Here is a 27,382-nt window from a genome sequence, read left to right as displayed (position 1 = left end):
GCATGCTGCATATTTCAAATGCATTCAAACATATTTATCTTATTTCATTCTTTGGGAGCTAATTTTACAGTGCATTCAAGTATTCAGACCTTGACTTTTCCACATTTTGTTATGCTACAGCCTTATTCTAAAACATATATTTTTTTAAATCCCTCCATCTATGCACAATACCTGATAATGACTATGTGAAAAACAGATTGACATTTTTGCAAATGTATTAAACATGAAAAACAGATACCTTATTTACATAAGTATTCAGACCCTGCCATGAGACTCAAAATTCAGCTCAGCTGCATCCTGTTTCCATTGATCATCTGTGAGATGTTTCTCTAACTTGATTGGAGTCCACCTGTGGTCAATTTAATTGAGTGGTCCGTAGAGCTCCGAGACAGGATTGTGTTGCAGCATAGATCTGGGGAAGGATACCAAACCATTTCTGCAACATTGAAAGTCCCCAAGAACACAGTGTTCTCCATCATTCTTAAATGGAAGAAGTTTGGAACCACCAAAACTCTTCCTAGAGTTGGCCGGCCGGGCAAACTGCAATCGGGGGAGAAGGGCCTTGGTCAGGGAGGTGACCAAGAACCCGATGGTCACTGACAGAGCTCCAGAGTTGCTCTGTGGAGATGGGAGAACCTTCCAGAAGGACAACCATCTCTGCAGCACTCCACCAATCAGGCCTTTATGGTAGAGTGGCCAGACGGAAGACACTCCAGTAAAAGGCACATACATGACAGCCCCCTTGGAGTTTGCCAAAAGGCACCTAAAGGACTCTGACTATGATGATCAAGATTCTCTGATCTGATGAAACCAAGATTGAACTCTTTGGACTGAATGTCAAGCGTCAGGTCTGGAGGAAACTGGTGAAGGATGGTGGTGGCAGCATCATGCTGTGGAGATGTTTTTCAGCTGCAGGGACTGGGAGACTAGTCAGGATCGAGGGACAGATTAAAGGAGCAAAGTACAGAGATTCTTGATAAATCTGCTCCAAAGCGCTTAGGACCTCAAACTGGGGCAAAGATTCACCCTCCAATAGGACAACGACCCTAAACACACAGCCAAGACAACACAGAAGTTTCTTCGGGACAAGTCAATTTCCTTGAGTGGCCTAGCCAGAGCGCCGGACTTGAACCCGATCGAACATCTCTGGACAGACCTGAAAATAGCTGTGCAGCGACGCTTCCCATCCAACCTGACAGAGCTTGAGAGAATCTGCAGAGAAGAATGGGAGAAACTCCCCAAATACAGGTGCGTCAAGCTTGTAGTGTCATACCAACAAGACTTGAGGCTGTAATCACTTCCAAAGGTGCTTCAACAAAGTACTGAGTACAGGGTCTGAAAACATATGTAAATGTAATATTTAGGTTTTAAAAAATTAAGTGTAAAAACCTGTTTGATTTGTCATTATGGGGTATTGTGTGTAGATTGAGGGGGGGGGGGAATTCATGAATCAATTTTAGAATAAGGCTGTAACAAAATGTGGAAAAAGGGGTCTGAACACTTTCCGACTGCACTGTATATCTGAATGCAGTTCGTATTTTCACAATAGGCTGTTTTTACATCGTAGATAGAAGCAGGCCATTGGCTGCCTTCATCAGGAAGGGTATGTATGGGAGTTCTGATTTGGTTTAGCAGTTTGGCAATTTTGCCTGAGCAGACAGTGTTAAAATATACTTTTTTTATGAGAACATTTTATAGTCATAAGAATGTTTGAGCGTCATACAATAAATCTGCTCCTCCCTCGACGAGAATCAACTTTGCCCCCACCACCTACGAAAAGGCTTGTTCTGACAACAAGCCTTTTTCAGTTTGAGTCCAACGTTTATTAAATGATATGAGGAACTCAGTAGACCCTTGTCTACCTGTTATTCCTACTCTGGTCCTGCTGGTTTACTACCCCCACACATCGCCTCCTGAGGAAAATAGGAATTTCATTTTTCATTAGCATGTATTGGGAGTATGAGCTTTGACACTAACTTTCTCACTCATTATTCACGATTCATTCAGGATTATCTGTAGTCATGGTAGCATCCACATTAATGTAGAAGTGTTCAGAAACATTCTATTCTTATTTACAATGAAGATGACTCCAATATGACAATATATTATTTACCTTTAATTTCTACTGGGCACAAAATAATCTGGAAAAATAACCAAAACAAACTTTAAATGCATCCAACAAGTTTGTAGAGTCACAAGCTTGATGTCATTGCGTGCTAGGAATATCGGACCAAATTCTAAACTTTTTACTACTTTATTTATAAAAATCCTTAGGTGTACCAATATTGTTGTTATACAATTGCTCAGAAAAATATTTTGTTTTAGTATAATTTCCATTTTTTTTTAATACAATATAGCTCAATATGAATGTATTCATTATTGTTAATCTTTATCAAGGGCGTCAATAATTTTGTACCCCACTGTATATACTTAACACAACACATATGGAGGCTTTCAATACACCGATGCAGTATCATGCCATTGCAACAGTCAATTCAACCATTGTAACACTTGAACATGATTCAGCAGATCTTATTGCAAGCAACTTTGATCTTGAAACAGTTGCAAATTAGTTATCTTTTGTTCAATTGTATCTTATCAGCTTACGGTTTGTTATCTTGTATTCTATGAAACATTAGCTAGATTTAGTCTTGTCAGTGTTACATACCCCAATAAGAAACCAAAAATCGTTGCTCAACATAAAGGGAATAAACAAATGAGTTATGGAAATCCAAAAAACAAAACGCATTGGGTCCCAAACATGGGTTCCGAATGGCATCCATGGGATTGCTGGGCAAGCAACTCCAGTTGAGTCCTAAAAGATCCCCACCATGGACACCCACTGAACTTGCCTGAGATCCGACGAACCAAAAGAAAAAACCCAAACCAATTTAGGATAGGGAGCGAAAACAAAAGTGGCGCAAACTCAAATATGGGAAGGCAAAGGCTCTGTTCAACAACCTGAAGCCAAGTGGAAGCGCTAAAAACAGAGGAGTAGCTCTTCCAACAACCTTTCGGTTACTGGCCCAACGCTCTAAACGCAGCATCTAGTTTGTCTACAAATAAATGCTTGATATGTTAGATTCACGTCTCCATCTTCACCAAAAATCTCAGTTTAAAAATAGGACTAAATCAAACTTTAAAGTGCATTTAAAGTTTTTGATTTGATTTAGTGCTATTCTTTAACTTAGATTTTTGGTTGAGATAGAAACGTGAATCTAACATATCAAGCATTTATTTCAGACAAACCAAATGTTGCGTTTAGAGCGTTGGGCCAGTAACCGAAAGATTGTTGGTTCAAATGTCAGAGCCGACAAGGTGAAAAATATGTTGATGTGCCCTTGAGCAAGGCAGTTAATTTGCTCCAGGGGTGCCGTACTACTATGACTGACCCTGTAAAACTGCACCTAGCCAGTGTATGTGACAAAAAAGATGATGCGCAATAATGACTGTATAAAATGAATAAATCAAATACTGAGCTATATTGTATGCTGAAAAAAATGGGTATATTGTTTTATAGTAATACAGTTGCTCAGAGAAAGAGGTTTTGTTTAACAAGCAATACTTCTTTCTCTAATGTAGGGGTCAAAATTGACACCCCTAAAGATTCTTATGAATAAAGTAGTCAAAACTTTAGTATTTGGTCCCATATTTCTAGCACGCAATGACTACATCAAGCTTGTGACTACAAACTTCTTGGATGCATTTGTAATTCATTTTGGTCGTTTCAGACTATTTTGTACCAAATAGCAATGAATGGTAAATGATGTATTGCCATTTTGGAGTCACTTTTATTATAATTAAGAATAGAATATGGTTCTAAAGACTAGTACATTAATGTGGATGCTCATAGCAGCGACACGAACTCATTCAAGGGTCTTTCTTTATTTTGACTATTTTCTACATAGTTTGTGTGAAGACAATGAAATAACACACATGAAATCATGTAGTAACCAAAAAAAATGTTAAACAAATCTAAATATATTTGAGATTTTTCAATGTGGCCACCCTTTGCCTTGTTGACAGCTTTGCACACTCTTGGCATTCTCTCAACCAGCATCATGATGTAGTCACCGGGAATGCATTTCAATTACCAGGTGTTCCTTGTTAAAATTTAATTTGTGGAACTGCTTTCCTTCTTAATACGTTTGAGCCAATCAGTTGTGTTGTGCCAAGGTAGGGGTGGTATAAAGACGATATCCCTATTTAGTAAAAGACCAGGTCCATATTATGGCAAGAACAGCTCTAATACGCAAAGAGAAATGACAGTCCATTATTTTAAGACATGAAGGTCAGTCAATCCGGAACATTTCAAAAACTTTGGAAGTTTCTTCAAGTGCAGTCGCAATAACCATCAGGCGCTATTATGAAACTGGCTCTCATGAGGACCACCACAGGAAAGGAAGACCTCTGCTGCAGAGAATAAGTTCATTAGAGTCACCAGCCTCAGAAATGGCAGCCCAAATAAATGCTTCACAGAGTTCAAGTAACAGACACATCTCAACATCAACTGTTCAGAGGAGACTGCCTGAATTAGGCCTTTGTGGTCAAATTGCTGCAAAGAAACCACTACTAAAGGACACCAATAAGAAGAGACTTGCATGGGCCAAGAAACACGAGCAATGGACATTAGACCGGTGGAAATCTGTCCTTTTGGTCTGATGGATGCAAACTGGAGATTTTTGGTTCCAACCGCCGTGTCTTTGTGAGACGCAGAGTATGTGAATGGATGATCTCTGCGTGTGTGATTCCCACTGTGAAGCATGGAGGAGGAGGTGTGGGGGTGCTTTGCTGGTGACACTGTGTGATTTATTTAGAATTCAAGGCACACTGAACCAGCATGGCTACCACAGCATTCTGCAGCGATACTCAGTCCCACTAAGCACAAACCAGATGGGATGATCATTTGTTTTTCAACAGGACAATGACCCAACATACCTCCAGGCTGTGTAAGGGCTATTTGACCAAGGAGAGTGATGGAGTGCTGCATCAGATGACCTGGCCTTCACAATCACCTGACTACAACCCAATTGAGATGGTTTGGGATGAGTTGGGCCGCAGAGTGAAGGAAAAGCAGCCAACAAGTGCTCAGCATATGTGGGAACTCCTTCGAGACTGTTGGAAAAGCATTCCAGGTGAAGCTAGTTGAGAGAATGCCAAGAGTGTGCCACGCTGTCAAGGCAAAGGGTGGCTAATTTGAAGAATCTCAAATAAACAAATCCAAATATTTTTATAACACTTTGTTGGTTATTTCATAGTTTTTATGTCTTCTATTATTCTACAGTATAGAAAATAGTAAAAAAATTTAAGAAAAGCCCTGTGATTTTATTTATTTCACCTTTATTTAACCAGTAACCAGGTAGGCAAGTTGAGAACAAGTTCTCATTCACAATTGCGACCTGGCCAAGATAAAGCAAAGCAGTTCGACACATACAACAACACAGAGTTGCACATGGAGTAAAACAAACATACAGTAGAAAAATAAGTCTATATACAATGTGAGCAAGTGAGGTGAGATAAGGGAGGTGAAGGCAAAACAAATATAGCAAGTAAAACACTGGAATGGTTGATTTGCAGTGGAAGAATGTGCAAAGTAGAGATAGAAATAATGGGGTGCAAAGAAGCAAAATAAATAAATACAGTAGGGAAAGAGGTCGTTGTTTGTGCTAAATTATAGATGGGCTATGTACAGGTACAGTAGTCTGTGAGCTACTCTGACAGCTGGTGCTTAAAGCTAGTGAGGGAGATAAGTGTTTCCAGTTTCAGGGATTTTTGTAGTTCGTTCCAGTCATTGGCAGCAGAGAACTGGAAGGAGAGGCGGCCAAAGGAAGAATTGGTTTTGGGGGTGACCAGAGATATACCTGCTGAAGCGCGTGCTACAGGTGGATGCTGCTATGGTCACCAGCGAGCTGAGATAAGGGGGGACTTTACCTAGCAGGGTCTTGTAGATGACCTGGAGCCAGTGGGTTTGGTGACGAGTATGAAGCGAGGGCCAGCCAACGAGAGCGTACAGGTCGCAGTGGTGGGTAGTATATGGGGCTTTGGTGACAAAACGGATGGCACTGTGATAGACTGCATCCAATTTATTGAGTAGGGTATTGGAGGCTATTTTGTAAATGACATCACCGAAGTCGAAGATTGGTAGGATGGTCAGTTTTACAAGGGTATGTTTGGCAGCATGAGTGAAGGATGCTTTGTTGAGGAATAGGAAGCCAATTCTGGATTTAACTTTGGATTGGAGATGTTTGATGTGAGTCTGGAAGGAGAGTTTACAGTCTAACCAGACACCTAGGTATTTGTAGTTGTCTACATATTCTAAGTCAGAGCCGTCCAGAGTAGTGATCTTGGACAGGCGGGCAGGTGCAGGCAGCGATCGGTTGAAGAGCATGCATTTAGTTTTACTTGTATTTAAGAGCAATTGGAGGCCACGGAAGGAGAGTTGTATGGCATTGAAGCTCGCCTGGAGGGTTGTTAACACAGTGTCCAAAGAAGGGCCAGAAGTATACAGAATGGTGTCGTCTGCGTAGAGGTGGATCAGAGACTCACCAGCAGCAAGAGTGATATCATTGATGTATACAGAAAAGAGAATCGGTCCAAGAATTGAGCCCTGTGGCACCCCCATAGAGACTGCCAGAGGCCCGGACAACAGACCCTCCAATTTGACACACTGAACTCTATCAGAGAAGTAGTTGGTGAACCAGGCGATGCAATCATTTGAGAAACCAAGGCTGTCGAGTCTGCCGATGAGGATGTGGTGATTGACAGAGTCGAAAGCCTTGGCTAGGTCAATGAATACGGCTGCACAGTATTGTTTCTTATCGATGGCGGTTAAGATATCGTTTAGGACCTTGAGCATTGCTGAGGTGCACCCATGACCAGGTCTTAAACCAGATTGCATAGCGGAGAAGGTATGGTGGGATTCGAAATGGTCGGTAATCTGTTTGTTGACTTGGCTTTCGAAGACCTTAGAAAGGCAGGGTAGGATAGATATAGGTCTGTAGCAGTTTGGGTCAAGAGTGTCCCCCCCTTTGAAGAGGGGGATGACCGCAGCTGCTTTCCAATCTTTGGGAATCTCAGACAACACGAAAGAGAGGTTGAACAGGCTAGTAATAGGGGTTGCAACAATTTCAGCAGATAATTTTTAGAAAGAAAGGGTCCAGATTATCTAGCCTTGCTGATTTGTAGGGGTCCAGATTTTGCAGCTCTTTCAGAACATCAGCTGACTAGATTTGGGAGAAGGAGAAATGGGGAAGGCTTGGGCGAGTAGCTGTGGGGGGTGCAGTGCTGTTGACCGGGGTAGGGGTAGCCAAATGCTTATTGAAATTCTCAATTATAGTGGATTTATCGGTGGTGACAGTGTTTCCTATCTTCAGTGCAATGGGCAGCTGGGAGGAGATGTTCTTATTCTCCATGGACTTTACAGTGTCCCAGAACTTTTTTGAGTTTGTGTTGCAGGAAGCATATTTCTGCTTGAAAAAGCTAGCCTTGGCTTTTCTAACTGCCTGTGTATATTGGTTTCTAGCTTCCCTGAAAAGTTGCATATCACGGGGGCTGTTCGATGCTAATGCAGAACGCCATAGGATATTTTTGTGTTGGTTAAGGGCAGTCAGGTCTGGAGAGAACCAAGGGCTATATCTGTTCCTGGTTCTACATTTCTTGAATAGAGCATGCTTATTTAAAATGGTGAGGAAGGCATTTAAAAAAAAAAACAGGCATCCTCTACTGACAGGATGAGATCAATAGCCTTCCAGGATACCCCGGCCAGGTCGATTAGAAAGGCCTGCTCGCTGAAGTGTTCCAGGGAGCGTTTGACAGTGATGAGTGGAGGTCGTTTGACCGCTGACCCATTACGGATGCAGGCAATGAGGCAGTGATCACTGAGATCTTGGTTGAAAACAGCAGAGGTGTATTTAGAGGGCAAGTTGGTTAGGATGATATCTATGAGGGTGCCCGTGTTTACGGTTTTGGAGTGGTACCTGGTAGGTTCATTGATAATTTGTGTGAGATTGAGGGCATCAAGCTTAGGATTGTAGGATGGCTGGGGTGTTAAGCATGTTCCAGTTTAGGTCGCCTAGCAGCACGAGCTCTGAAGATAGATGGGGGGCACTCAGTTCACATATGGTGTCCAGAGCACAGCTGGGGGCAGAGGGTGGTCTATAGCAGGCTGCAACGGTGAGAGACTTGTTTTTAGAGAGTTTGATTTTTAAAAGTAGAAGTTCAAATTGTTTGGGTACAGACCTGGATAGTAGGACAGAACTCTGCAGGCCATCTTTGCAGTAGATTGCAACACTGCCCCCTTTGGCCGTTCTATATTGTCTGAAAATGTTGTAGTTAGGGATGAAAATGTCAGAATTTTTGGTGGTCTTCCTAAGCCAGGATTCAGACACGGCTAGAACATCCGGGTTGGCAGAGTGTGCTAAAGCAGTGAATGAAACAAACTTAGGGAGGAGGCTTCTAATGTTAACATGCATGAAACCAGGGCTATTACGGTTACAGAAGTCATCAAAAGAGTGCGCCTGGGGGATAGGAGTGGAGTTAGGCACTGCAGGGCATGGATTCACCTCTACATCACCAGAGGAACAGAGGAGGAGTAGGATAAGGGTACGGCTAAAAGCTATGATAATTGGTCGTCTAGAACATCTAGAACAGAGAGTAAAAGGACGTTTCTGGGGGAAATAAAATAGCTTCAAGGTATAATGTACAGACAAAGGTATGGTAGGATGTGAATACAGTGGAGGTAAACCTAGGTATTGAGTGATGATGAGAGAGATATTGTCTCTAGAAACATCATTGAAACCAGGTGATGTCATCGCATGTGTGGGTGGTGGAACTGAAAGGTTGGATAAGGTATAGTGAGCAGGGCTAGAGGCTCTACAGTGAAATAAGCCAATAAACACTAACCAGAACAGCAATGGACAAGGCATATTGACATTAAGGACAGGCATGCTTAGTCGAGTGATCATAAGGGTCCAGTGAGTAAAGGTTGGTTGGGGACACGGCGATTCAGACAGCTAGCCGGGCCATCGGTAGCAAGCTAGCATAGGATGGAGGTCTGTTTTTAGCCAACTCATGCGTTTCCGTCAGTAGATTAGTGGGGTTCCGTGTGGTAGAGGGGATCAATCCAACTGGCAAAATAGATATAGTTATAATGACCCAAGAAAAATTGTCCGATAGACTTATTCAGATAGCAGCCGATAAGACAGCTAACGATTAGCGGGCCGCAGATGGGCGTTCAGGTAACGTTGCGACGGAGGTGCCAGTTGGACAACTCCCTCGGGCAGATAACGTCGGTAGTCAGTCGTGAAGGTCTGGTGGGGCTCCGCATTGGCAGTAAAACGGGTCCGGATAGGTGATTGTAGCCCAGGAGTGGCTGATGGAACTCTTCAGCTGGCTAGCTCCGGAATAATTGATGTTTGCTCCGGGATCGACGTAAGCCAATAGTCGCACGGGTAGCAGCTAGCTAGCTGCGAAATCCAGGTGTAAATGTCCAGAGCTTGCGGTTGAAATCCGGGGATATGGAGAAAAATAGGTTTGGATGTTCTGGTCTGAGTTGCGTTGTACAAAAGTGGTGAGTAGGTGTGTCAACTTTTGACTAGTACTGTATATCACCTTAATTTTTTTTTATTTACAACCTCTGGGGTTTAACATGTTGGGCAAAGTGGTATAGGAGAGTCTGACATGTAACCCCTAACTTGAGTTCAGTCTTCGTCAATGAGAACCAAGAGGAGCCTCCTTCATGACTGGGAAAGGACTCGATTCTAGGCCGTAGAAAATCCTACTTCCATCTCATTAGATCAGACCAGGATGGAACAACAGTGATTCATATTACTGGTTTGCATCCTAAAAACGGATAGTTGTGTTTTGCTGCAGAACACACTTCCATTATTTGTCTACCCATATGATGTGGATCATTGTCAGGTTATTAGAAATTCACGCTTCAGTAACAAAACGCCACTATGGTTGTAATAACACTTTAAACAGGTAGTTAGTAAATGTGTAGAATGTGTTTTTGTTTTGGGTCCACACTGGTAAGTTAACTTATTTAAATTAGACAGTCAGAGGATTTCCTTCTGAATAACTGGTCAGCGCGTAGCACTTTCCATTCAGCTTCAGGCAACTTTGATGTAAGGCTTGATCACACCTTTAGTAACTACTTCTTCCACGGTCCGCTTGTGGAATTATAAAATTGTTGCTTATCCATTGTTCACTAGATATATCAATGTAATTACACCCAACACAATGTTGAAAAACAGAACGCTTCCCACCACTAGATCACCTAATTAGACGTGAGCTGGATGTGATCCCAACGCTGCCACCAATGTAGTGGAAGAGTGAAAGCTGCAACAGGGACTCTAAACACGGCTCATACCTAGGGAAAAAAGTAAGCTCTAACGGCCGTTGCCATGGAAGCCTAGTAGGCCTACATTGCTGGCATATGCCTAAGTACATTCCATGATTGACACGGCCGTAATAATCATAATGAAACGGCCTTGGAAGTGCCGTAAGTGTAAGCCAACATAATTCATTATTTTACATGAACCTGTTTAGCTGCATTTATGGCTTGAGCATAGTCCAGACTCGTTATAGTTGCGAACATAGCACCAGTATCCCAAAGTATTAAGCAAAAACAAACAGAAAACAGCATAGGCATTAATCAAAAAGATTCCAAAAGTATTTCGGTGACAACCTGGTTGATTAACAATATTGGGTTAAGTTTTTCTATATGAATAAATGTGGGACACAAAAGGCAGTGTAGAACAGCATTTGTCAAAATGCATTGCTCCAATAACTTTCAAAGATTTTTCGGGGGCAAACTGAGGAACAATGTATTTTCCACTGAACGAAGTTGCACAAAACTGTCTAATTTCACACAAATTAAGCCTTGCGAAAATGCACAATCTGCTAAAATACTTTGTGTACATATTTGCATGAATTTAGTGCGAGATTTTGTTGGTATTGAACATAGGCTATTCATATAGGTTTGTACCTGTAGACTTTCCATCGCCAAGAAGAAAAACAATGCACAATACAGTAATTGAGTACATTGAGACATGAAGTGGTTTGTGATAAAATTATGTGGCTCAGTCGGTAGAGCATGGTGCTTGCAATGCTACGGTTGTGGGTTCAATTCCCACGAGGGATCAGTATGAAAATGTATGCACTCACTACTGTAAGTATCCCTGGATAAGAGTGTCTACTAAAATGGAATAGGAAATAGACCATGTCAGTTTTTACATAGAAATAACTTGCATTTGCAAAGTATTTCAAGAAACTGGAAAACATTTTATATTCCACAAGTATTATCAGATTAACTATTTTGTACACAATTATCAGACTCAAGTTACAAATGCTGGTAAACACTCATACGTTGAGTTTACATTTTTTTTCATAAAAGTAGTGCACTGGGCCTTTACTAGTTCTGTATTAGCGGATCGATAGACTTCTTCAGCTCCGGCAATTTTTATTTTCTGCCTCCCTCTTTTCTACAAGTTATTGAGTCAAGGGTGTGAATACTTATGTAAATGTGATTCCTGTATTTCAATTTTCAATAAATGTGCCAAGAAACATTTGTAATGATGGGGTACTGTGTGTAGATGGGTGAGAAAAATACATGTATGTCTAATCAAATATGAAATTCAACATAATTCCAACCACCCAAAACAATGTACACTGCTCAAAAAAATAAAGGGAACACTAAAATAACACATCCTAGATCTGAATGAATGAAATATTCTTATTAAATACTTTTTTCTTTACATAGTTGAATGTACTGACAACAAAATCACACAAAAATTATCAATGGAAATCAAATTTATCAACCCATGGAGGTCTGGATTTGGAGTCACACTCAAAATTAAAGTGGAAAACCACACTACAGGCTGATCCAACTTTGATGTAATGTCCTTAAAACAAGTCAAAATGAGGCTCAGTAGTGTGTGTGGCCTCCACGTGCCTGTATGACCTCCCTACAACGCCTGGGCATGCTCCTGATGACGTGGCGGATGGTCTCCTGAGGGATCTCCTCCCAGACCTGGACTAAAGCATCCGCCAACTCCTGGACAGTCTGTGGTGCAACGTGGCGTTGGTGTATTGAGCGAGACATGATGTCCCAGATGTGCTCAATTGGATTCAGGTCTGGGGAACGGGCGGGCCAGTCCATAGCATCAATGCCTTCCTCTTGCAGGAACTGCTGACACACTCCAGCCACATGAGGTCAAGCAATGTCTTGCATTAGGAGGAACCCAGGGCCAACCGCACCAGCATATGGTCTCACAAGGGGTCTGAGGATCTCATCTCGGTACCTAATGGCAGTCAGGCTACCTAATGGCACTCAGGCTACCACCGCCAAACCGGTCATGCTGGAGGATGTTGCAGGCAGCAGAACGTTCTCCACGGCGTCTCCAGACTCTGTCACGTCTGTCACATGTGCTCAGTGTGAACCTGCTTTCATCTGTGAAGAGCACAGGGCGCCAGTGGCGAATTTGCCAATCTTGGTGTTCTCTGGCAAATGCCAAACGTCCTGCACGGTGTTGGGCTGTAAGCACAACCCCCACCTGTGGATGTCGGACCCTCATACCACCCTCATGGAGTCTGTTTCTGACCGTTTGAGCAGACACATGCACATTTGTGGCCTGCTGGAGGTCATTTTGTAGGGCGCTGGCAGTGCACCTCCTTGCAAAAAGGCGGAGGTAGCGGTCCTGCTGCTGGGTTGTTGCCCTCCTACGGCCTCCTCCATGTCTCCTGATGTACTGGCCTGTCTCCTGGTAGCGCCTCCATGCTCTGGACACTACGCTGACAGACACAGCAAACCTTCTTGCCACAGCTCGCATTGATGTGCCATCCTGGATGAGCTGCACTACCTGAGCCACTTGTGTGGGTTGTAGACTCCGTCTCATGCTACCACTAGAGTGAGAGCACCGCCAGCATTCAAAAGTGACCAAAACATCAGCCAGGAAGCATAGGAACTGAGAAGTGGTCTGTGGTCACCACCTGCAGAATCACTCCTTTTTTGAGGGTGTCTTGCTAATTGCCTTTAATTTCCACCTTTTGTCTATTCCATTTGCACAACAGCATGTGAAATTTATTGTCAATCAGTGTTGCTTCCTAAGTGGACAGTTTGATTTCACAGAAGTGTGATTGACTTGGAGTTACATTGTGTTGTTTAAGTGTTCCCTTTATTTTTTTGAGCAGTGTATATTGAATATAGGATGAAAAAGATTAACATTTCTATGTAGAATTTAACCCAGTTTAAAGTAGACATGATGATTACGTTGGCATTAGATTGACATAACCTGACCAATAGGTTGTTTAATCTATGTATTTAAGTTTGTTTTATTCTAATTTCAATGTTTACAACGCTGGTTGAAAGTTGATAAACAGTACTGGTTGATGACTTAAAAAAAAAAATCCTACGCATTTTCTACGTTGATTCCACGGCACAACGCGTTGACAAATTACGTTGAAACAACGTTGATTCAACCAGTGTGCGCCCAGTGGGATGTCTATTCTCAGCACTTATTATGACCAATTTTCTATTCAGACACTTTGTGGATACGGGCCCAGGTCTTTTTTTAGTGGTTAGAGGGATCTTAGAAAGACTCCAAGATCAAAGTTTGTCATGTGGTCTAATTTAATGTTGACTTGAGTCCACATACCACACCATCTGAAAAATTAAATAAGACTGTGCCTATCTTTTCTATTCATAAGGGATGCTGAAATCACCTCCATGGTTTCAATCCCCACTAATGATCCCAGGCCTGACACACTCCCATTGGGCTGGTGGGCTCCTCAACATGAATCCCCTTTTTGTTCATCACATAGCCAATTCCCATTCCTCCACTCGCCCCAGTCCCCATGCCCTCAACATGGACTATGTTGCTTCCCACCTTAGAATTCTTCTTCAACTCCAGCTCAAGGAGCACAGAGTCTGCCACATTACCGTCGGTGTATACTTTGTTTCTTGCCCCAAACAAGAGAGGATTGGGGTTGCTTGTGGGATCCCTCAGTCCGCCTCCATCCAATCCACCATTAGCCCCACCTCTTGCTCTACCTTCCCTAGTTCCCCTTCCCGTTACCTCACCCCTATTCCCTGTGCGGCAACAAGAGTTGGTCTGGCAGACGGCCTGGAAGCCCCTCTTGAAGTTCTCGTTGAAGTATCCGTAGATGATGGGGTTGACAGAGGAGTTGGAAAAGGCTAGCCAGTGGGCGAAGGGGAAGATGTATCCAGTGAGGAGCTCCAGCTGTTCCTCTCCCAACCCTCCGTAGTCCGTCAGCAGCATCAGAGTCCACAGCGGCAGCCAGGACAGCATGAACAGCAAGGCCACCACAATCAGCATCTTGATCACCTTGATCTTCTTCTGGGAGATCTGTGGCCTTCCCCCCTCATGCCTGGCTGGGGGGGGGGGAGGTGCTGCATCCTGAGGTTCTCTGCTTGACACCACAGAGGTGTAGAGCTTCACCCCGATGCGCCCGTACATGACGGTGATGAGAGTCAGGGGCACCAAGTAGATGTGTGCGAACAGAACCGTGGTGTAGACCTTTCTCATCTTCGGGTCAGCAAAGTTCTCATAGCAGGAGTACAGGGGGTAGGTCATGTTGTAGTTCTGGCTGTAAACCATGTAGTGATCAGCCACCTCCTCCACGGTCAGGGCAGCTGCTGAGGGACACATGATTACCACGGCCAGAACCCAGATCATCGCTATGGTCGCCTTGGCAACTAGGAGGGTGAGTTTGGGCTGAAAAGGGTACACAATGCAGCGGAACCTGTGGAGAGTGGAAATAGAGAGAGGAAAAGGAAGAATGCTTGCTGTTTTTTTTGTGCCAAGGCACTATACAAATGTGGTCAAATATATTGGCACCCCTTGCACTCAGTGCAATGTTCTGTTTTCTACTTTGAAAACTGGTTGAATGTCTATTTCTACACTGTAGGGCACCCTCAATCACAGGTGAGATAAATGACACAGTAAACAAGAATCATTGCCTCCAACCAAATTCCCTCCATCATACCAACCTGTCCACTGCGATGGCCACCAGGGTGAAGACTGAGGCAGCCACAGACATCCCCTGCACCAGACCACTCAGTTTACACACAGTGTTGGTAAACGGCCAGCCTGTTGACAAAAGCAATGACAATTACCAACAACTACAAAAGAGACAGCAGCCATATAGTTCAATTTACTTGGTAAAATAAGGACAAATTAAAATACATAGACTTTCCCAGCTGCAATTTCCTAGGCCTTGAACACAGTTGTGTCATATGCACTAACAAGTTGATGGCACAATATATACATATACACAGACACAATCACTCAACCCACAGATGGAGATATAAACACTGGTTAAACATCTATTCTGTTTGTTTTGAAGGACTTGATGAATAAGGCATTAGATGGTAATGAAAACCAATTCGAATGTGTCTGTAGAATGGGGAATCATAAGTATAATTTGCTATTTGGCTGTAATTTGCTATCATGAAGTTATACAACTATAGATGAGCCATTTGCTATATGTATAAGAGTTATACAACTAGTCTGTAAATTGGCAATTTACATTCCCCCATTTTCCATCAGTAGAAAGTGCATAATGACAGTCTGAAAAGAACATGATGAAATATGCATTAAATAAAACTCAAACAGTGTCTAAGATTTCTAAGTTATGTTTGAACAAAGCTCTTCATCACACCAAGCTCAGCGGGGTATAGGCACAATTTATATCCCGTTGCCAAGATAAATTGCAGAAAATGTATATTAACAAGATACCCAAAGCAATGATTTTCTCTCCATTAGATTGCTTTCTACAAAACACTTTAGTTCAATAGTAATTTAATTTCCTCAAATGAATGGGCATGCAAAAGGTTAACATTATGAATAATGAGGACAAGAGGATATGTACACCCATTCTTATAGGGTTAGTTTCGACAGAGAATGTAGAGAATCAGAATCTGATCTTTGTCCATGAGGTGCTACTCTTACCCATCATTAATATGAATTAAATCTCATTATAACTCTACCTTGTCGAAGGAAAAGGGGGTTTCGTGCTCAAACAACTGGAGTAGTGGTACTACTCTGTCTGATGAAGGTCGTTGACCGAAATGTCACGCTATGTTTCTAACTTTGGATACATTTTTCATATTATTTTTACAGGGGTGCAACTTTCACTGGGGATGGGGGGTCATGCAAAGCTTCTGGAAGGCTGGCTAGACCAGCACACAAGAGTTGAGCATAGTTCAGTGTGTGTGTGGACCTCTTTCACCGAGTTGTAAACGCAAGTAGAGCAGAAACTGGCTACTCTTTAGTTGACTGATATAGCTGGCCAGGTAACTGCTGTTGAACTTTACAGAAAAAAATAGTTTTTATTCGCAGTTCTGAGCTAGTATTGTAACTGACATGTATCGTTCGCTAATGTTCCCAACCCTCTCGACTGAGGTGAATGAATTATCTACGCTAGCTAGTAGCTACCACAGCCAGGTCAGCTCTAGCCTCTAGCTATCTGTCAGATAGCGATATGAGGTGGCTAGCAGTTGTTTGTATGGAAATGTTTTGTAGCCTTTGTTTTGTCCCATTTCAACAGAAGTAAATTGACTTGGCTAGCTTTCGCCAGTTGATGTACCATTAGAGAGAGAGAGAGCTTGCCAAAAGTTGGCTAACTTTAGCTATTATCTTTGCCTCAGTCACACTAGACCTGAATCAAATGATAAAACCATCAGCCAAACAATTGAAGATTGATATTCTGATGTTTTTTCAGTGCAATGTGAGTTTTTATTAGTCAGTATGTCGATGTAACATTATTGATCTGTCAGTTTCCCAAGCTAATTCCCTACTTTTCACACCGAGACAGTAATAAACAGTACTAGCGTTACAGGCATTGCGGTCATGGCGCAAAGTAGAGGTCTGCACCGCATCCACAGCTTTTCAAATCGCACTCCGCCCGCACCTGCTGCTTTTCTGGCTGACTCCCTGGTCCTAAACCCAACTGCAGTTCCGCAATGTTATTTTAGGCATATGTGACACAGCTCACTTTCCAGCCATGGTTCCAGCAACTTTGCACCCTATAGGCAATATCAAATGCACAAAAATAACTTAAGAAATAGGTTACATTACCAGTGATTCTCACATGGCCCTTATATTAGGCTACCTGTATTACTGGGCTATATCAGCCAATATGCTAGATGTAGTTTGAAGAAAGCAGAGTTGAAGAGACTTGCACTTTTTCTTGAGCTATTTTTAGCCTAGCATTTAGGAGTTCGAAGATTTTCAGACTGAGATATATGGTTGATCAATATTTAGACCTATTTCTAGGCAATGTAGTAAAGTATTTAGGAAGTAAATTTCCTTGGACAGATAACTTCCCTATGCTTCTACGCCCATGCATAGGCTATAGCCTACTCTATTTAATTGAGACCACACCCGCACCTGAACTCGCAGGTATGGCTACTGAACTTGAAGCAGCAAGAATGACGACAGCAACACTTGCTACGTTTTGCATAGGCTTATAGGATATAACCTACCTTTTAGGAGGATGATTTGCAGGCAGAGACAAATAAATGGGTAATCAATACTTATTGAAAATGAAAAGGCGTAACACTCGCTCGCCATAGTAGCCTAACCTATGTGCACGTTGTATCAAGGGATGATATAGGCTTTTCCCGATGGGACAAAAAATGCAAAACGAAAATGTGAAGAAGACCTGGTAGAAGCTATTGATGGTGATGAATGGATAGAGATATGTTTGAATGCCCAGTCATGTTCATATAATCTCAGACATAAATTACAGCAGTTTAAGACCATCCATAGAACATACTATATGCCAGTGAAATGTTATTCCTCAGCTGGAGGTGTAAAACACTAAAGGGGACATAATTGCATATGTTATGTAAGTCGCTCTGGATAAGAGTGTCTGCTAAATGACTTAAATGTAAATGTAAATGTGAAGGCTGGCTGAATTCTGACAAAGAGTATGTTCTTTTATCTCAGCATGTTTACAGATTCTCCCGTCTTCCTGTTTTTGTTTGCTTGGAAGTGCTGATACTGGAGATTTATCTGAAGAAACGGTGTAACCAAGCATTTATAGCGGCTAAGAAATGGATTGCCATTCATTGGAAGGTTGGTTATCCTCCCACAATGTCAAGTTAAGGATCACTAGATTTGATTTATTACAAGATTAAAGGGTATACTGGGCAACTTTCATAAGGTCTGGATGCTTTATATGGAATACAGTACGACTAAAGGAGTGTGCATTGAAAACATGCCCACGTCAGGGGAGACACCCATTTAGTCAATCCCTAGCTGCTAAGTCCGGGCCCTGGGGGTCTGCCATCCTGTGGGTTGTCACTCTGGCCTTGGCCTAACACACCCAACCAATAAATTAATGTTTCAACAAGATCCTAAAGCTGAGTGGTATGTGTTAAGTTGGGGTGCTGCAGGGTGGTGGACCCCTATGGAAAAGACGGGGCGACCCAGCTATATTGTGTGCAAGTAAAAAGAGCTCTACAGTACTATTAGGCCTATGAGATTAATTACATGGAGGATTTGCTATTTCTGTCAGTTAATGTACAGTACCAGTCAAACATTTTGTTAAAAGACCAAGTCCATATTATGGCAAGGACAGTTCAAATAACCAAAGAGAACTGAGGCTGATAACTCTAATGAACGTATCCTCTCCTGTGGTCTTCCTTTCCTGTGGCGGTCCTCATGAGAGCCAGTTTCATCATAGCGCTTGGTAGTTTTTGCGACTGCACCTGAAGAAACTTTAAAAAGTCCTTGATTGACTGTCGTTTCTCTTTGCTTATTTGAGCTGTTCTTTCATAATTTATCTTCTGTATACCACTCCTACCTTGTCACAACACAACTGATTGGCTCAAAAGCACTATGAAGAAAATAAATTCCACAAATGGACTTTTAACAAGGCACCTCATTTAACAAGGCAACCTCATGAATCTGGTTGAGAGAATGCCAAGCGTTGGCAAAGCTGTCAAGGCAAAGGGTGGCTACTTTGAAGACTCTCAAATATAAAATATATTTTGATTTGTTTAACACTTTGTTGGTTACTACATGACTCCATGTGTTATTTCATAATTTTGATGTGTTCACTATTATTCTACAATGTAGAAAATAGTAAAAATAAAGAAAAACCCTGGAATGAGTAGGTGTGTGTTTTGACTGGTAATGTATGTCCACTGGCAGGGTTTGGCCTTCACATTGGGTCTTGGGGGTGACGAAAAGATAGTGGGGTGGACCAAGGTTAAAATGTTCAATGCTTATGGGCATACATGGGTCCCTCCAATATCCAAACCCAGTGATAAAATATTAATACTTATGTAAATTGAGTTCTGAAGTAGCCAAGTTTCCATTTTTTTTTGTTCTGCTTTTGGAAGATAAGAAGAAAATGGCCAGTGGTAAAAATACAAACTCATGAAAAGCATTCAGCAGGAAGGATCTCTGACAATATTCCTCACTCTGTTATGTCTCCTCTGATCATTTAATGTTGCCTGCAGCAACACTTTGTTTATATTCATTATAACAATGTTTCTGTTCTTTGTTTTTGATGAGTCATTCCGTCAATTCACAAATTACTAAAGACATGCTCCGGAACTTTGCTATTAAGTTTTTTTTTTTTTACCTCCCGCTGTGGGCTGGATGTGTCAATGTGTAGTTCATACATGCATAATCTATGAGCAGAATGTCTTACCTCAATTAGCAACAAAATCCCTCGTTTAAAATCAACCATTTTTTTGGAAGCTGTGCTGCACCATTTTCCCCCACATTGGCCAGCCCCCTAACATTGAGTTCCTGCCAATGAACTTCAGCCCCTGCCATTTGCATGACAGTTAGCAAGATGCACACACAGCAGAGCGAGACAGAGACCAATGACATGGTGCACATACAGTGCATTCGGAAAGTATTTAGACGCCTTCCCTTTTTCCACATTTTGATACATTACAGCCTTATTCTAAAATGGATTAAATAGTTTCCCGCCCACATCAATCTACACACAATACCCAATAATGATAGAACAAAAACAGGTTTTTAGAGATGTTTGCAAATGTATTACAAATAAAAAGCTGATATCACATTCACACAAGTATTCAGAACCTTTACTCGCTACTTTGTTGAAGCACCTTTGGCAGCAATTACAGCCTTGAGTCTTCTTTGGTATGACGCTACAAGCTTGTCACACCTGTATTTGGGGAGTTTCTCCCATTCTTCTCTGCAGATCCTCTCAAGCCGTGTCAGGTTGGATGTGGAGTGTTGCTGCTTCAGGTCTCTCCAGAGATGTTCGATCGGGTTCAAGTCCGGGCTCTGGCTGGGCCACTCAAGGACATTCAGAGACTTGTTCCGAAGCCACTCCTGCGTTGTCTTGGCTGTGTGCTTTAAGGTCATTGTCCTGTTGGAAGGTAACCTTTCTCCCAGTCGGAGGCCCTGAGCGCTCTGGAGTAGGTTTTCATCAAGGATCTCTGTACTTTGCTCTGTTCATCTTTCCCTCGATCCTGACTAGTCTCCCAGTCCCTGATGCTGAAAAACATCCCCACAACATGATGCTGCCACCACCATGCTTCACTGTAGCGGCTTCCGTCTGGCCACTCTACGATAAAGGCCTGATTTGTGGAGTGCAGCAGAGATTGTTGTCCTTCTGGAAGGTTCTCCCATCTCCACAGAGGAACTCTGGAGCTCTGTCAGAGTGACCATTGGGTTCTTGGTCACCTCCCTGACCAAGGTCCTTCTCCCCCGATTGCTCAGTTTGGCCGGGCATCCAGCTCTAGGAAGAGTCTTGGTGGTTCCAAACTTCTTCTATTTAAGAATGATGGAGGCCACTGTGTTCTTCGGGACCTTCAATGCTGCACACATTTATGTTGCCTTTCCCCAGATCTGTGCCGCGACACTATCCTGTCTGGGAGCACTACACACAATTCTTTTGACCTCGTGTCTTGGTTTTTGTTTTTACATGCACTGTCAACTGTTGGACTTTATATTGGCAAGTGTGTGCCTTTCCAAATCATCTCCAATCAATTGAATTTACCACAGGTGGACTCCAATCAAGTTGAAGAAACATCTCAAGGAGGTTCAATGGATACAGGATGCACCTGAGCTCAATTTCGAGTCTCATAGCAAAGGGTCTCAATACTTATGTAAATAAGATATATCTTTTTTTATTTTATACATTTGCAAAAATGTCTAAACCCGTTTTTCCTTTGCCATTATGGGGTATTGTGTGTAGATTGAAGAGGAACATTTTGTATTTAATCAATTTTTGAACAACACTAACATAACAAAATGTGGAAAAAGTGAAGGGGTTTGAATATTCCCGGATGCACTGTTTCTGTACATATGTGACGTAGTAGACCAGTTTTGGTTCCCCGGGTCAGACAGAGTTGCATTCGCCACCCCATACAGAGTTGCATTCACCAGGTCAGTCAAACCGTTACCTACCTGTGATGAGGTTGTCCACCAGCGTTGTGGGGATGCAGAAAATGCCCACCAACAGGTCGCTGACCGCCAGGTTGAGGATGAAAAGGTTGGTGACGGTTCTCATGCGGCGGTTCCCCAGCACGATCAGACACACCAGCACATTACCCACCATGCACAGCAGGAAGATGAACAGGTAGGCTAGGATGAAGCTAGCAGCCACAGGGAGGGAGTGCTGGTAGTAAGGGAAATAGGTGATGTTGTTGGTGGTGGTGTAGTTGGTGTGGTTAGCAGCATCATAGTAGAGGAGGAGGTGGCTGGAGGAGTTCAAGGCTATCATGGTGCCTGTCGAGCCCTCCAGTTCAGTCAGACCCTTTTCTTCTTCGCTGCTCCACACCTCCATCACTCCTCTCTTCTTCAGGGTGGGGCACGCAGCCACTCACACACCGCTCTGCACCTTGGGACACAAACAGAAGAAAATAATTTCCTTATGAAATTCTAGCAGATTCATTGTGTATTCATACAGAGTATCTCCAAACGTTCTAATTATTCATTTGAATTTTTCATAGCCTACTTACTGTGGCCAATACACTTCAAACTTGGTAGTGCACAAGTTTGGATATTGGGACAAAGACACTGTAACAGACCTTCGCTCTGACTTGAGGACATTGCTTTCAGAATAAATATGAAGCACAATTCTTAGTAATAAAGTTAGCTCACAAGCAGCTCCCATTGATGAGAGCTACAGTTACATGCCAGTTAGCCCTGTCGTTGACCTCAAAACATTTCTAGCAACTTAGATCACCTCCTGAATCAAAAACTAATCAGGTTCCACACAGTTTTATATTTGAACCAGTTACTATAATACAATTATATGCACATGATACCCAAATCCTCGACTAACGTCTACGATATAAAAAAAAAAGCCATGCTAACCAATTGCTTATTCTGAGTTGAGTGGACTTTAAACGAACAAGAATTTGGGCCAATGTGTTAGTTTGTTCGATCAACAAACTGCTTCGAAGTGAGCTGAAAAGCTTGTTGAGTAAAATTACAAATTCATGTTTGCCTTTGGAAGGCAGTAGAAAAGTAAATGAATCTTTAGTTGTAGGTTAAATCTCAAGATGTTCTCCAATTAAAGGACACATTCAATCTTATTCAGTCTAATTATTTTAAGTATTTAATTATATACTGTACATAAAAAGGTTCTGATATGGCATTTATTCTGCTTCTATAATTCTATTCCAAAAATGTAATGTCTGTCAACTTAGCTTTCTGTTTCTTCATACAATATCGGTACACTTAGACATGTAGGATCTTTATTTGAAGAGAAAATCAAGTCTGAAATCTCAAAGTGGCTATTAAACTTCAATAGCGTTTTTAAACCTCAAAGATTTAAATCTTCTGCATTGCAGGAAACTTGTCCTGCAACAGGGTGATCAACTAAGATCCTACACCTGTTGATGTTTTCATGCCATCTACTGAAAACCTTTTTATTTGATTTGGTACTGTCACGTTCTGACCTTTATTTCGTCTTTATTTAGTATGGTCAGGGCGTGAGTTGGAGTGGGCAGTCTATGTTTCTATTTCTATCTTTTGCTATTTCTGTGTTTGGCCTGATATGGTTCTCAATCAGAGGCAGCTGTCAATCGTTGTCCCTGATTGGGAACCATATTTAGGTAGCCTGTTTTGTGTTGGGTTTTGTGGGTGGTTGTTTTCAGTCTTTGTGGGTCTGCACCAGATAGAACTCTTTCGGTTGTCACTTTTGTTGTTTTGCATTGTGAGTGTTCACCTTTATTAAAGTAAGATGAATAATTACTACGCTGCACATTGGTCCTCCGATCCTTCTAACTTATCCTCCTCAGACGACAGCCGTAACAGGTACTCATTTTCAAATGTTTTTCAAGACCTCAATCACTTCCCACTATTCCACGTTGTTTCTACGTAATAACGTTGATTCAACCAGTGTGTGCCCAGTGGGTTCCCCTTAGAGACTTACCGTCACTAATCATTTATCGTACATTGCATCTTTGACAGAGTCACGTACAAGGATCATTGTATGCTCTCAGTGAATCGCACAATGAGAGACCTTTACAATAAGTGGCCTTAACCTGAAAATTGTTCTTGTTCATTTCCTTTCTTTCACAGATGCCTTTTTGAAACAGCATACTGTAGGCCAGGAAGACATTGTGTGTTATAAATCTAATCTATGAACAAGGCCCTACGATAATAAGAGACTGAGAACAAAGAGAGACATTTACAATAAGTGACCTTATCCTGAACATTTTTCTTAATAATTGCCTTTCTTTCACAGATACAGCACATACTGGAAATGTGTTTTATAATAATTATACTATAAAACAATGAACAAGGCCTTAACTATCATGTGTGCAAGAAAAAAAAAAATCACACTACCCTGCAAAAATATTCAGGACCCTTGGATGTCTTCGCATTTTATTGTGTTACAAAGTGTGATTAAAATTGATTTATTATCAACAAGCTACACAAAATATAAAAAAACGAATTTAAGATAATAAAAAAATATATACAGTGGGGCAAAAAAGTATTTAGTCAGCCACCAATTGTGCAAGTTCTCCCACTTAAAAAGATGAGAGGCCTGTAATTTTCACCATAGGTACACTTCAACTATGACAGACAAAATGAGAAAAAAAAATCCAGAAAATTACATTGTAGGATTTTTTATGAATTTATTTGCAAATTATGGTGGAAAATAAGTATTTGGTCACCTACAAACAAGCAAGATTTCTGGCTCTCAAAGACCTGTAACTTCTTCTTTAAGAGGCTCCTCTGTCCTCCACTCGTTACCTGTATTAATGGCACCTGTTTGAATGTGTTATCAGTATAAAAGACACCTGTCCACAACCTCAAACAGTCACACTCCAAACTCCACTATGGTGGCTGTCAACGGACTGTCAAAGGACACCAGAAACAAAATTTTAGACCTGCACCAGGCTGGGAAGATTGAATCTGCAATAGGTAAGCAGCTTGGTTTGAGGAAATCAACTGTGGGAGCAATTGTTAGGAAATGGAAGACATACAAGACCACTGATGATCTCCCTCGATCTGGGGCTCCACGCAAGATCTCACCCCGTGGGGTCAAAATGATCACAAGAACGGTGAGCAAAAATCCCAGAACCACACGGGGGGACCTAGTGAATGACCTGCAGAGAGCTGGGACCAAAGTAAAAAAGCCTACCATCAGTAACACACTACGCCGCCAGGGACTCAAATCCTGCAGTGCCAGACGTGTACCCCTGCTTAAGCCAGTACATGGCCAGGCCCGTCTGAAGTTTGCTAGAGAGCATTTGGATGATCCAGAAGAAGATTGGGAGAATGTCATATGGTCAGATGAAACCAAAATATAACTTTTTGGTAAAAACTCAACTCGTTGTGTTTGGAGGACAAAGAATGCTGAGTTGCATCCAAAGAACACCATACCTACTGTGAAGCATGGGGGTGGAAACATCATGCTTTGGGGCTGTTTTTCTGCAAAGGGACCAGGCGACTGATCCGTGTAAAGGAAAGAATGAATGGGGCCATGTATCGTGAGATTTTGAGTGAAAACCTCCTTCCATCAGCAAGGGCATTGAAGATGAAACGTGGCTGGGTCTTTCAGCATGACAATGATCCCAAACACACCGCCCGGGCAACGAAGGAGTGGCTTCGTAAGAAGCATTTCAAGGTCCTGGAGTGGCTTAGCCAGTCTCCAGATCTCAACCCCATTGAAAATCTTTGGAGGGAGTTGAAAGTCCGTGTTGCCCAGCAACAGCCCCAAAACATCACTGCTCTAGAGGAGATCTGCATGGAGGAATGGGCCAAAATACCAGCAACAGTGTGTGAAAACCTTGTGAAGACTTACAGAAAATGTTTGACCTCTGTCATTGCCAACAAAGGGTATATAACAAAATATTGAGAAACTTTTGTTATTGACCAAATACACATTTTCCACCATAATTTGCAAATAAATTCATTAAAAATCCTACATTTTTAATGTGATTTTTTTTCATTTTGTCTGTCATAGTTGAAGTGTACCTATGATGAAAATTACAGGCCTCTCTCATATTTTTAAGTGGGAGAACTTGCACAATTGGTGGCTGACTAAATACGTTTTTGCCCCACTGTATATAAAAAAGTGTGACTAAAATATAGACATTGCATAAGTTGACCTATTCAGCCTCTTTGTTTAGGAAAGCCTAAATTAGTTCAGGAGTCAAATTTGTCTTAACAAATCACAAAAGGTCCATGGACTAATAGAGAATTAATAGGGGTTGACATGATTTTTGACTGACTAACCCCACTGTCCCCCATACATAAAACATATGTAAGGTTCCTCAGTCAAGTATTGAATTTCAAAACACAGATTTAACTATAGGGAGCTTTCTGAAAGCCTCATAATGAATGGCAGTGACATTGACTATAATTATTAAGTATTGTCAAGTTAATAATTATGATGTGGATTATGTATTAAACCACCCAGACACAAAGACAGTCTTCTTTCTGAATTGAGCTGCAGGACAGGAATGAAACTACTCAGGGATGTTGCAATGAGGCCAAAAACTGGGGAGTTTATCAGGATAAAAAGAAACAGGATGGAGCTAAGCACAGGCAAAATCCTAGAGGAAAACTTGCTTCAGTCTGCTTTATACCAGACACTGGGAGAGGAATTCACCTTTCAGCAGGACAATAACCTACAACACAAGCCCAAATCTACACTGGAGCTGCTTAGCAATAAGTGACTGTGAATGTTACGGAGTGGTCAAGTTACAGTTTGACTGAATACTTGAATGGCAATACTTGAAAATTGCTGTCTAACCATGATCCTCAAAATCTTGAAGAATTTTGAAAATAATAAAATGGGCAAATATTGCACAATCCAGGTGTGCAAAGCTCTTATAGACTTACCCAAGAAGACTCACAGCTGTAATCGAAGCCAAAGGTGTTTCTAACATGCATTACCTCAAGAATGAGACAGAGATGGTCGCCTCGCTTCGCGTTCCTAGGAACCTATGCAGTATTTCGTTTTTTTTATGTATCATTTCTTACATTGTAACCCCAGGAAATCTTAAGGTTTATTACATACAGCCGGGAGGAACTATTTGGTTATAAGAGCAACGTCCACTTACCAACATTACAAACAGGAATACGACTTTCCCGAAGCGGGTACTCTGTTTGGTCCACCACCCACGACAATGGATCGGATCCCAGCCGGCGACCCAAAACAACGGCACTGCAGAAGGGGCAGACGGAGGGGTCTTCTGGTCAGGCTCCGTAGACGGGTACATCGCCCACCGCTCTCGAGCATACTACTCGCCAATGTCCAGTCTCTTGACAACAAGGTAGACAAAATCGGAGCAAGGGTTGCCTTCCAGAGAGACATCAGAGATTGTAACGTTCTTTGTTTCACGGAAACATGGCTCACTCGTGATACGTCATCAGAGTCAGTACAGCCACCTGGTTTCTTCAGGCATCGCGCCGACAGAAACAAACATCTCTCTGGTAAGAAGAAGGGCGGGGGTGTATACCTTATGATTAACGAGATGTGGTGTAATCATGACAACATACAGGAACTCAAGTCCTTTTGTTCACCTGACCTAGAATTCCTTACAATCAAATGTCGACAGCATTACCTACCAAGAGAATTCTCTTTGATTATAATCACAGTCGTGTATATCCCCCCAAGCAGACACATCGACGGCCCTGAAACAACTTCATTGGACTCTATGTAAACTGAAAACTACATATCCTGAGGCTGCATTTATTGTAGCTGGGGATTTTAACAAGGCTAATCTGAAAACAAGGCTCCCTAAACTTTATCAGCATATCGAATGCGCGACAAAGGCTGGCAAAACCCTGGATCAGTGTTACTCTAACTTCCGTGACGCATACAAAGCCCTCCCCCGCCCTCCTTTCGGAAAATCTGACCACGACTCCATTTTGTTGCTCCCAGCCTATAGACAGAA

The 27,382-nt window shown here is 42.1% G+C and overlaps 1 protein-coding gene across 1 annotated transcript in view; it reads right to left on the bottom strand.

Annotated features, from left to right (window-relative positions):
* Positions 1-12,713: 12,713 nt before the first annotated feature.
* Positions 12,714-27,382, bottom strand: part of LOC129853477 (neuropeptide FF receptor 1-like) — a 57,653-nt gene continuing 42,984 nt past the window's right edge. Inside the window, exons 2-4 of the mRNA XM_055919570.1 lie at positions 21,426-21,858; positions 15,011-15,110; positions 12,714-14,763 (exon numbers count right to left, since the gene is read on the bottom strand). Coding sequence (XP_055775545.1) covers positions 13,743-14,763; positions 15,011-15,110; positions 21,426-21,804 — 1,500 coding nt within the window. The 5' untranslated portion in view covers positions 21,805-21,858 and the 3' untranslated portion in view covers positions 12,714-13,742. The remainder of the gene's footprint in view (positions 14,764-15,010; positions 15,111-21,425; positions 21,859-27,382) is intronic.

The sequence above is a fragment of the Salvelinus fontinalis genome, chromosome 4 (assembly GCF_029448725.1).
Source record: "Salvelinus fontinalis isolate EN_2023a chromosome 4, ASM2944872v1, whole genome shotgun sequence".
Taxonomy (NCBI): domain Eukaryota; kingdom Metazoa; phylum Chordata; class Actinopteri; order Salmoniformes; family Salmonidae; genus Salvelinus; species Salvelinus fontinalis.
The sequence above is the reverse complement of the archived record's forward strand: the minus strand, read 5'-3'. Positions and strand labels throughout refer to the sequence as shown.